Source organism: Pristis pectinata, chromosome 2 (genome assembly GCF_009764475.1).
Source record: "Pristis pectinata isolate sPriPec2 chromosome 2, sPriPec2.1.pri, whole genome shotgun sequence".
In the NCBI taxonomy this organism is placed as follows: Eukaryota; Metazoa; Chordata; class Chondrichthyes; order Rhinopristiformes; family Pristidae; genus Pristis; species Pristis pectinata.
In genome coordinates, this window is record NC_067406.1 from 1,652,310 (window position 1) to 1,664,606 (window position 12,297).

The window sequence follows — 12,297 nt, forward strand, 5'->3', positions numbered from 1 at the left end:
CCGGCTCTCTGGTCTTCTGGTAGCAGTGTGGGCTGTGAATGTCAGTGTGGTGTCAGTGCTAACCTGCTGGTTGTCCCCAGGGTCACCTGCTCATCTGTGAGGATGTGGAGCGGGATCATTGCAGCTGGGTATGGGAGCGGCCAGATCCAGGTCTACGACACGGCGAGTGCTGCAGTGCACGTGGAGATCAATGCTCACGCTCGCTGGATAAGCACACTGGACGTCGCACCTGAAAGTGGCAAGGTACCCACAGCTACTCGTGGACGTCGAGTTCTCTTCCACTCTTTGTGGTTCTCCAAGGATTTGAGCTGTTTCAGGTGACATTACTAATCTCACAATCCCTCCACAGCTGCTCTCAGGAGCTGAGGATTCCTTCGTCAACATCTGGAGACTTTTTCGAAACCCGGAGTCCAAAGCCATTGAGGTAAGGAGGAAGGGAAGTGGATGGATTTCTCAGGGTTCAGAGCACGTTCATCTTCACCAGTTCCCCCTGTGACTTGTTCTGTGCTGCAGATGGCATGGTGCTCCTTGTTGGGTCAAACCAGTTGTTTAATTGCTGCAACTTGGAGACGGCCTGAGATAGCCAAGTGCAGCACATCTGCCAGAGCTGGGGGGTGTACTGTCCTCGGGTCCACACACCCGCACCATTGCTCAGCTGCACCCTGAGCCCGCTCAGCCACACCTGCTCGCAGGCTGCGGTGCAACCCTGTCAGTAATGAGTGCCTGGACTGGGCTGAGCTCTGGACTTGACGATCTCTGCTTCCTCCAACCCATTCCTTGTGACTCCCCTCATTCCCTCTGTCTCCGCACTCCACTGCCTCCCCCCCACTGGCCCCCCTGCCCCTCCCCCACCGTCTCCGCACTCCACCTCCCATCTCCCCCACTCCCTGTATCTTCTCCACTGCCCCTGCCCTGGGACAAACCTGTAACGGAGAGCTCTGGGCTGCCCCAAAGGTGTGTATGAGGAGCTGCAGATTTCAGGCCAGTGCCGAGAGCCTCCACACACCGGCCGAACAGTTTGTTGGTTTCCAGAGAATAAAGCCGTGACTTTTGACAGGTGGAGCATTTGCACACAGAGTGCGTGATCGACGTTCAGGTCTGCGGAGGCAAGTTCTGTGACCCCGAAGGAAGTGCCTTTGCAGTGACTGGATACGACCTGAGTGAGATTATTCGTTATGTCCAGGTGTAAATGCTGAGGATGGAGAGTCGATGTGCAGGTGCTGGGAAACATTCCCAGGAGAATGCAGCCTCTGTAAATGTCTTCACCGAGGGCACATGGAATTTTATAGCAACTCGTCCCCTTGAATTGTCTCAGTGCTTAGCAGGTGGCTTTGATGTATAGTGCACAGTAGTTGGAGCCTTCACTGTTCATCTTTGGGGTCAAAACCAACCAAAGATGTTTGATACTTTGAATTAAGTGAAAAAATCCAATGCTGGTTTCATTAAACGTGACCCTGGATTGACATAAAACCCGTGTGGTACTGGCCCTCCTTAGCCAGTGTGGCTGGTCATAACTCTTCCCAGAAATGGCCCAAAATGTTTCCAAATTATCAAAAGGAGGGATCTGGTGATGGACAGTAAACACCCATAATTAATGAGTTAATTAATGGTCTGTGTTAAACTGCAAAATGATACCAGTTAGTTTTGATATTCAGTTAGAAATATTCAGTGTTAAAGTTTAATTATTGTGTTTGTCTGTTTAAAGATGTTTGGATTATTCATCTGGTAATGTGACATCACATGTAAGTTGTCTGCTTTCAATAGAAGTAACCTGTATTAACACTAAACTGTGAGAGCATCATTTACTGTGTATTGTCACTGAATCCTCTGACAAACTTCTACAGACTGGTTGCACCAGGGCCTGGTACAGCAGTTCCAACGTACAGAAACACAAGAGGCTGCAGAGAGTGGTGGACACAGCCCTCCCCACCACTGACGGCATCTACGGGAGGTGCTGCCTCAAGAAGGTGGCATCTGTCATCAATGATCCCCACCAACCAGGTCATGCCCCCTTCTCACTGCTCCCGCCAGGCAGGAGGTACAGAAGTCCCACACCACCCAAACCCTCAGCAACATAACACTACCATGAATTTGTTTCTAATTTTGTTTTTGCACTGGTGTTTTGCAGAATCTTTTTCTTCATTGTCTTGGATAATTTATGTATAACTTCTGTGTGTTGTCTGAATTTCTGTGCCCATGCTGCTGCTGCAAACAAGTTTTCCATTGTACCTGTACCTCACCGTGCACAGAACAGGCCCTTTGGCCCATGAAGTTTGTGCCAAACATGGTGCCAAACTGAACCAATCCCTTCTGCCTGAATGTGCTCTATGTCCCTCCACCCTGCATATCCATGTGTCTATCTAAGAGCTGCTTAAATGGCTCTATCGGATCTGCCTCTGCCACCTCCCTTGGTAGTGCATTGCAGGCACCCGCTGCTCTGTGTGTGTGTGTGTATCACTTGCCTGACACATCTCCTTCAAACTCTTCCCCTCTCACCTTCAATGCATATCCAGTATTTGACATTTCTTAGCCTGGGAGAAAGATTCTGACTGCCTACCCTATCGCTGCCTCTCATAATTTAAAACCTTCATCAGGTCTCCTCTCAGCTTCTTACATTCCAGAGAAAACAACCTAGGTTCATCCAACGTCTTCTAGCACATGCCCTCTGGTAAACCTCATCTGAATTCTCTTCAAAGCCTCCACATCCTTCCTGTAATGAGGTGACAGGAACTGCCCACTGCTCCAGGTGCAGGCTAACCAAACTTTTATACAACTACAACATCACTGTACATAGAACATAGAACGTTACAGCACAGCACAGGCCCTTCGGCCCACAATGTTGTGCTGATATTTTATCCTGCTCTAAGATCAATCTAACCCTTCCCTGCCACATAGCCCTCCATTTCTCTATCATTCATGTGTCTATCTAAGAATCTCTTAAATTTCCCTAATGTGTCTGTCCCCACAACCTCTGCTGGCAGTGCGTTCCACACACCCACCACTCTCTGTGTAAAAAAACTTACCCCTGACATCCCCCCTTATACCTTCCTCCAGTCACCTTAAAATTATGTCCCCTTGTGTGAGCTATTTTCACCCTGGGAAAAAGTCCCTGACTGGCCACTCGATCTATGCCTCTTATCATCTTGTGCACCTCTATCAAGTCACCTCTCATCCTCCTTCTCTCTAAAGAGAAAAGCCCTAGCTCGCTCAACCTATCCTCATAAGACATGCTCTCCAATCCAGACAACATCCTGGTAAATCTCCTCTGCACCCTCTCTAAAGCTTCCACATCCTTCCTATAATGAGGCAACCAGAACTGAACACAATACTCCAAGTGTGGTCTAACCAGAGTTCTATAGAGCTGCAACATCACCTCACGGCTCTTAATACCCCAATTAATGAAGGCCAACACTCCATACGCCTTCTTAACAACCCTATCGACCTGCGCAGCAACCTTGACAGATCTGTGGATGTGGACTCCAAGATCCCTTTATTCCGCCACACTACTAAGAGTCCTGCCATTAACCTTGTATTCTGCCTTCAAATTTGATCTTCCAAAGTGTATCACTTCACACTTTTCTGGGATGAACTCCATCTGCCACTTCTCAGCCCAGCTCTACATCCTATCAAGGTCCCGTTGTAACCTACAGCAACCTTCTACACTATCCACAACACCACCGACCTTTGTGTTATCTGCAGACTTACTAACCCACCCTTCCACATCCTCATCCAAGTCATTTATAAAAATCACAAAGAGCAGGGGTCCCTGAACAGATCCCTGTGCAACACCACTGGTCACCGAACCTCATGCAGAATATGCTCCATCAACAACCACCCTCTTGTCTTCTATGGGTAAGCCAATTCTGAATCTACAAAACCTCCTGACTTTCTGAATGAGCCTTCTATGAGGAACCTTATCAAAGGCCTTACTAAAATCCATGTACACCACATCCACTGCTCTACCTTCATCAATGTGCTTTGTCACATCCTCAAAGAATTCAATCAGGCTCGTGAGGCATGACCTATTCCTCACAAAGCCATGCTGACTGTCCCTAATCAGCCTATGCTTCTCCAAATGCCCATAAATCCTGTCTCTAAGAATCTTCTCCAGTAATTTTCCCACCACTAAAGTAAGACTCACTGGTCTGTAATTCCCAAGGTTATCCCTACTTCCTTTCTTGAACCAAGGAACAACATTTGCCACCCTCCAATCATCCGGCACTACTCCTGTGGCCAGTGAGGACGCAAAGGCGCAGCAATCACTTCCCTCACTTCCCGTAATAACCTTGGATATATCCCTTCTGGCCTCGGTGACTTATCTATCCTAATGTTTTTCAATAGTTCCAGCACATCCTCTTTCCTCACGTCGACATGCCCTAGTGTATCAGCCTGTCATACGCCATCCTCACAAACGTCAAGGTCTCTCTCTGGTGAATACTGAAGCAAAGTATTCATTAAGGACCTCCCCTACCTCTTCCAACTCCAGGCACGTTTCCTCTTTTATCCCTGATCGGACCTACCCTCACTCTAGTCATCCTCTTATTCTTCACATACATGTAGAATGCCTTGGGGTTTTCCTTGATCCTACTCGCCAAGGCCTTTTCATGCCCACTTTAGTTCTCCTAAGTCCATTCTTAAGCTCCCTCCTGGCTACCTTGTAACTCTCCAGAGCCCTGTCTGATCCATGCTTTCTAAACCGTAAGCTGCTTTCTTCCTCTTGACAAGATATTCTACATCTCGTGTCAACCATGGTTCCTTCACTCTACCATCCTTACCCTGCCTCAATGGGACAAACCTATCCAAGCCCCATGCAAGTATTCCTTAAACAACCTCCACACTTCCACTGTGCACTTCCCCAAGAACATCTGTTCCCAATTTATGCTCCCAAGATCCTGCCTAATGGCATCATAATTCCCCCTTCCCCAGTTAAATACTTTCCCATATTGTCTGCTCCTATCCCGCTCCAAGGCCATGGGAAAGGTCAAGGAGTTATGGTCACTGTCTCCAAAATGCTCTCCAACTGAGAGATCTGAAACCTGATCAGGCTCATTGCCTAGTACCAGGTCCAGTATGGCTTCTCCTCTAATCGGCCTGTCCATATACTGTGTCAGGAATCCTTCCTGTACACACCGACCAAACTCCATCCCATCTATCCCCTTTACACTAAGGAGGTGCCAGTCAATATTAGGGAAGTTGAAATCACCCATGACAACAACCCTGTTATTTTTGCACCTCTCCAAAATCTGCCTCCCGATCTGCTCCTCAGCGTCTCTGCTGCTAGTGGGGGGTCTGTAGAATACTCCCAATAGAGTGATCGCTCCCTTCCTGTTTCTGACTTCCACCCACACTGACTCAGTGGACGATCCCTCTAGGACATCCTCCCTGTCTACAGCTGTGACACTGTCCCTGATCAGCAAAGCCACTCCCCCACCTCTTTTACCTCCGTCCCTGTCCCTTTTGAAAGATCTAAACCCCGGAATATCCAGCAGCCATTCCTGCCCTTGTGACAGCCAAGTCTCTGCAATGGCCACCATGTCATAGTTCCATGTACTTACCCACACTCTAGGTTTATCAGCCTTGTTCCTGATACTCGCATTCTGCAGGGACGCGCGATGCCAGGGGCCCTCCAGATTGGAAGCCAAAGCCTGTGGAGCACCGAGGGCCGAGTCCCGACACCAAGGCCCTTCAGGACCTTTAGACCGATATGGAAACAACAACTTACCTCACTGGCCTGCTGAATCCACTCCAGGTCTACCAGGCTTACCTTCCAGTCCAGGTGAGTCAGCTCCAGGTCTTCAATGTCTGGCCGGAAGAAATTTCTTAACTTCCAGTCCAGGGAAATCCGCTCCAGGTTTTCCAGGTCTGTCCTTAAGCAATCACTTACCTACCCAGTGGTTCCAGTCCAGGACCGAGTCGCAGCCACTTACCTCAGAAGCGGGGTAAGAGGGCTGGGCTGCAGGTGAGGCTGAAGCAGTGTGGGTACAAGACCCCCCCTCCCCAGCATACAACCAGCTAATGTCCAGTCCACTGAGGACAACGCTGATGAACTAGGTGCAAGACTGACCTACCGCAGAGAACTGAGGAACTGCTGTTTGCTGTCTCACTGAAATGTGGCTCACACCTGCCTCACCTGCCTCCACTATTCAAGCTGAGGGCTTCTCAATCCAGTGGATGTACCGTACAGTGTCCCGAGGCAAAGTTAGAGGTGGAGGGGTCTGCTTCTTAATCAATAACCTGTGGTGCTCAGACGTGATGGTCCTGGCGAGCTCCTGCTCACCCAGCCTGGAATATCTAACGGTGAAGTGTCAACCATTCTATCTGCCAAGGGAGTTCACTTCAGCTACCCTGATGGCAGTCTACATCCTACCCCAGACGGACATGAAGCCTGCACTCAATGAGCTATATCTGTGGTCAACAACCTTGAGACAGGATACCCTGAGGGGACTTCAACCAGGCCATCCTCAAGAGTGTGTTACCAAAATGCTACCAGCACATCTGCTCCACCAGGGGCCCAAACACCCTGGACCATTGCTGTACAACCATCAAAGACGCCTTCCGAGCCACCCCTCGTCCTCACTTTGGGAAATCAGACCACCGGGCTGTGCTCCGTCTCCCTGCATACAAACAGAAACTGAAAAGGGACTATCGGTAGAGAGAGTCGTGCAGTGCTGGTCTGAGGAAGCAGATGAGCTCCTACGCGACTGCTTTGAGACAGTAAACTGGACCATGTTCAAAGACTCAGCTGCCAGCCTTGATGAGTATGTCACCACCATCACAGACTTTATCAGCAAGTGTGTGGAGAACTGTGTACCAAAGAGGACAATACGGGTGTTCCCAAACAGGAAGCCATGGATGAACCGGTAGATCCACTCCCTCCTGAAGGAGAGGACAGCAGCACACAAACCTAGTGATCCTGATCTGTACAAGAAATCGAGATATGACCTCCGGAAAGCTATCAGGAATGCCAAGAGTCCCAGATCAGCCATCATTTGTGGCAGGGCTTACACACTATAATGGGCTACAAAACGAAGTCGGGCTGCATAGTTAACAACAGCATCCCAGACAACCTCGAGCCACTGCAATTTGCCTATCGCTGAAACAGGTCTACAGCGGATGCCATCTCCCTGGCCCTACACTCAGCTCTGGAGCATCTGGACAGTAAAGACACCTACGTTAGACTATTGTTTATTGACTACAGCTCTGCCTTCAATACTATAATCTCAAGCAAGCTAATCACCAAGCTCCGAGACCTGGGACTCAACACCTCCCTCTGTAACTGGATCCTTGACTTTCTGACCAACAGACCGCAATCAGTGAGGATAGGCAGCAATACCTCTGGCACGATTATTCTCAACAATGGTGTCCCACAAGGCTGCGTCCTCAGCCCTCTACTCTACTCCCTATACACTCATGACTGTTTGGCCAGATTCTGCTCTCACTCCATCTACAAGTTTGCAGATGATACCACCGTTGTAGGCCGTATCTCAAACAACGATGAGTCAGAGTACAGGAAGGAGGTAGAGAGCTTAGTGGAATGGTGTCATGACAACAACCTTTCCCTCAATGTCAGCAAAACAAAAGAGCTGGTCATTGACTTCAGGAAAGGGGGCGGTGTACATGCACCTGTCTACATCAATGGTGCTGAGGTCGAGAGGGTTGAGAGCTTCAAGTTCTTTGGAGTGAACATCACCACAGCCTGTCCTGGTCCAACTACGTAGACGCCACAGCCAAGAATGCTCACCAGCGCCTCTACTTCCTCAAGAGGCTAAAGAAATTTGGTATGTTCCCTTTGACACATCAATTTTTACCGATGCACCATAGAAAGCATCCTATCTGGATATATCATGACTTGATATGGCAACTGCTCTGCCCGGGATCACAAGAAACTGCAGAGAGTTGTGGACATGGCTCTGCGCATCACAGCCTCCCCTCCATGGACTCTGTCTATATCTCTCACTGCCTTGGTGAAGCAGCCAGCATAATCAAAGACCCCACCCACCCGGGTCATTCTTTCTTCTCTCCTCTCGCATCAGGCAGAAGATACAGGAGCCTGAGGCACATACCACCAGGCTCAAGGACAGCTTCTATCCCACGGTGATGACTATTGCACTATTCCCTTACACGATGAGATGGACTCTTGTCCTCACGATCTACCTTGTTTGACCTTGCACCTTATTGTCTACCTGCACTGCACTTTCTCTGTAGCTCTGACACTTTACTCTGTGTTCTGTTACTGTTTTTACCTGTACTACCTCAATGCACCCTGTACTAACTCAATGTAACTGCACTGTGTAATGAATTGACCTGTACGATCGGTTTGCAAGACAAGCTTTTCACTGTACCTCGGTACAAGTGACAATAATAAACCAATACCAATATATTAAAGCAGACACACTTCAGCCCGTCCAACTGACTGCAATTTTGCCCTTTCAACTGCCTCTCCTTCCTCACAGTCTCTCTACACTCTGCATCTACTTGCACACTAAACACACCAACCTCTGACCTATCATTCTGGTTCCCATAAACATTCAATGTTTATCTCCTATCCTTATCTGACCTCCCAAAATACATCACATCGCACTTCCAATGCATCACTTTTAATTCCAGAAAACCATCTGCAGTAAATTCTAGAAATTAATTGTTGACCACTTGAACTGTTTCCCTTCGTGAGTCTATGTACAGGAGTGAGATAGGACCCCTGGCTGAGTGGTGCCACAACAACAACCTCTCGCTCAGTGTCAGTAAAACTAAAGAGCTGATTGTTGACTTCAGGAAGGGGAAGGAGGGCGAACATGCGCCAGTCTGCATTGGGGAATTGGCAGTGGAGTCAGCAGCTTTAAATTCCTGGGTGTTGACATAGCGGATGACCTGTACTGTGCCCAGCACATAGATACAATCACAAGGGAGATGCACCAGCATCTTTACTCCCTTAGGAGGTTGAGGAGGAACGTAAGAAGCTGCCGAGAGCAGTGGACTCAGCCCAACACATCACGGGCACATCCCTCCCCACCATCGGGAGTATCTACAGGAGGCGCTGCCTCAAGGAGGCAACATCCATCGTCAAAGATCCCCACCATCCGGGCCGTGCTATCTTGTCACAGCTCCCATCGGGCAGGAGGTACAGAAGCCTGAAGTCCCACACCACCAGATTCAGGAACAGCTACTTCCCTTCAACCATTCGGTTCTTGAACCAACCGGCACAACCCGAATCACTGCCTCAGTACAGCAACACTGGGACCACTCTGAACTCAAATGGACTTTGTTTTTGCTCTTCTCTGTTCTTTCTTGTATAAACTATCATTTCTGTTTATGTTTTCCTTGTGAATGCTGCTTATCTGCTGCTCTGTGCCTGTGATGCTGCTGCAGGTAAGTTTTTCATTGTACCTGTGCACACATGGACGTGCATGTGACAGTAAACTCAACATTGACTTCATACGGTCCGTGTGAAAACTGAAATCTCCCATTGTATCACCTTGTACTCTCCCAACTGAAGCATGCATCATTCAGCTGTCACACCCAGTCCCAGTTCAACAACATTACTGACATTCTTGGCATTTCTGCATTTATATTTCCCCTATTAGACTTTTAACAGTATCTTTGCCCGAAATGGCAAATGGTCTAGTGTAGCAGTTAGTTCAACACTATTACAGCGCCAGTGACTGAGGTTCAATTCCGGCTGCTGTCTGTAAGGAGTTTGTACGTTCTCCCTGTGTCTGCGTGGGTTTCCTCCGGGTGCTCCGGTTTCCTCCCACATTCCAAAGACGTACAGGTTAGGAAGTTGTGGGCGTGCTATGTTGGCAGTGGAAGTGTGGCGACACTTGCGGGCTGCCCCCAGAACACTCTACGCAGTAAGATGCATTTTGCTGTGTGTTTCGATGTACGTGTGACCAATAAAGATTTCTTTAGTTGCTGTGAGACTGGGCACAGAGCAACATAACAAGGGCACTTGGAACTGTAACATAACAGACCCAACCAGTTTCCCTGCACCACCCTCCTTGGTCTGGCAGAACTGGTTCTCACCCTCAACACTTCTCTTTCGGCTCCTCCCCACTCTCTCAGGACCACAGGTGTAGCCGTGGGCACTCGCACGGACCCAGCTACGCCGGCCTTTTCATCAGCTACATGGAACAGTCCGCGTTCCAAGCCAACACCGGTAATGCCACACAACTCTCTCTCTGCTACGTTGACGACTGCATTGGGGCTGCTTCCTGCACCCGTGCTGAGCTCGTCAATTCCATCAACTTTGCTCCCACCTTCCACCCTGCCCTCAGATTCACTGGTCCGTCTCCAACACCTCTCTCCCCTTTCTGGATCTCTCTGTCTCTATCTCTGGAAAAAGATTATCCACTGACATCCTCCACAAACCCACTGACTCCCACCGTTACCCCAGCTACACCTCTTCCCACCCTGTCACATGCAAGGATGCTTTCCCTTCTCCCAGTTTCTCTGTCTTCATTGCATCTGTTCTCATTGATGAGGCTTTCCACTCCAGGACATCCTTACCCCATCCCCCCAGACATATCAGGGGTAGAATTCCCCTTGTCCTCACCTATCACCCTACCAGCCTCTGCATTCAACATATCATTCCCTGCAACTTCTGCCACCTCCAACGGGATCCCACCACCAGACACATCTTTTCCGCTTTCCGCAGGGATCGCGCTCTCTGTGGCTCCTTTGTCTCCTTCCACCAATCCCCCTCCAGGCACTCATCCCTGCACCTCCTCCCTCACCGCCATTCAGGGCTCCAGACAGTCCTTCTAGGTGAGGCAGCCCTTCACCTGTGAATCCATCAGTGTCACTCATTGCATCCGGCGCTCCCGGTGCGGCCTCCTCTGCGTCAGTGAGACGCGACGCAGACTGGGGGATGGCTTTGTTGGGCGCCTTTGCTCAGCTCACCAGAACAGCCATTTTAACTCCACTTCCCGTTCCCACACTGACACGTCTGTCCACGGCCTCCTCCGCTGCCAGGGTGAGGCTAGAGGCAGATTAGGTGAACAACACCTGGGCGGTCTCCAAACCTGACGGCACGAACATCGATTTCTCTAACTTCCTGTAACTACTCCCCTCTGTCCCCCTTTATTCCTTTATCCCAGGGGCCCACGTCACCCCTTCTCTCTTCCCTCCCCCACCCTCGATCTGTCCATCCTCCGGTTCCCCTCACAACCTCCCTCTCTGTATTCCATGTGCCTCCCTCTCCTCTCAGATCCCACCTATCCCCCCCCCTCACCTGGATCCCCCCATCACCTGCCAGCTTCTGACATCATTCCCCCTCTCCCCCCCTCCACCTATCCCCCCCTCACCTGGATCCCCCCATCACCTGCCAGCTTCTGACATCATTCCCCCTCTCCCCCCCCCTCCACCTATCCCCCCCCCTCACCTGGATCCCCCCATCACCTGCCAGCTTCTGACATCATTCCCCCTCTCCCCCCCTCCACCTATCCCCCCCTCACCTGGATCCCCCCATCACCTGCCAGCTTCTGACATCATTCCCCCTCTCCCCCCCCCTCCACCTATCCCCCCCCCCCTCACCTGGATCCACCCATCACCTGCCAGGTCGTGCCCCACCCCTTCCCCCCCCACCGTTTTATATTGGCGTCTCCCCTCCTTCCTTCCAGTCCTGATGAAGGGTCTCGACCCGAAATGTCGACTGTCATTTCCCTCCACAGATGCTGCCCGGCCCGCTGGGCTCCCCCAGCAGTTTGTGCGTCGCTTGGAATTTCTGATCTGTTGATCACCAGCTCAGGCGTCTGCACCCAGGTAAATGGACATGAATGAAAATCAAAAATCTGAAAAGAAAGGCTAGAAATATGAAACAAAACCAGGAAATGCTGAAAGCCGGTGTGGAGAGACAAACAGTTGCTGTTTCAGGTCTGGAACCCTTCATCAGAACCGAGAAAGAGAGAAGCGAGTTAGTCAAGTTCTCAGAAAGTGTGGGAGAGGGAGCTGAGTGGAACAGAGGGACTTTCTGTAACAGGATGAAATAATGTAGCTGCTGAAGAGTGGTTAACCACTTCTGTAAGTCATGTAATATGTTGCCACCCAGAATATACAAATGAAAGGAAATGGAAAAGGGGATAGCTGGCAAGAACAGCCAGTCCTGACACAGACAGAAAGAAAGAGCGAGTTATCTGAAGCTGAGGATTCGATGTGGAGTCCAGAAGACTGCGAAGTGTCCAGGGGAGGTGTTGTTCCCCAGGACCTTAGTGTAACGGTGCAGGATGTAACAGACCGATAGGTCAGAGTAGAGTGGGATGTAGAGTTAAAGTGGCCTGTATCCGGAAGCTCAGGGATACTCCT

At 50.0% G+C, this 12,297-nt stretch overlaps 2 protein-coding genes across 9 annotated transcripts in view; both read left to right on the plus strand.

Moving 5' to 3' along the window:
- Positions 1 to 1,786, plus strand: part of wdr54 (WD repeat domain 54) — a 28,077-nt gene extending 26,291 nt beyond the window's left edge. For all 4 annotated transcript variants that reach the window (XM_052010409.1, XM_052010408.1, XM_052010410.1 and 1 more), the window contains 3 exons: positions 81 to 243; positions 350 to 424; positions 1,058 to 1,786. In XM_052010409.1, the coding sequence (XP_051866369.1) occupies positions 81 to 243; positions 350 to 424; positions 1,058 to 1,189 (370 nt within the window). In that variant the 3' untranslated portion in view covers positions 1,190 to 1,786. The remainder of the gene's footprint in view (positions 1 to 80; positions 244 to 349; positions 425 to 1,057) is intronic.
- The window catches only part of LOC127567459 (uncharacterized), a 453,787-nt gene that overhangs the window by 402,917 nt on the left and 38,573 nt on the right, over positions 1 to 12,297 (plus strand). The window lies entirely within an intron of this gene.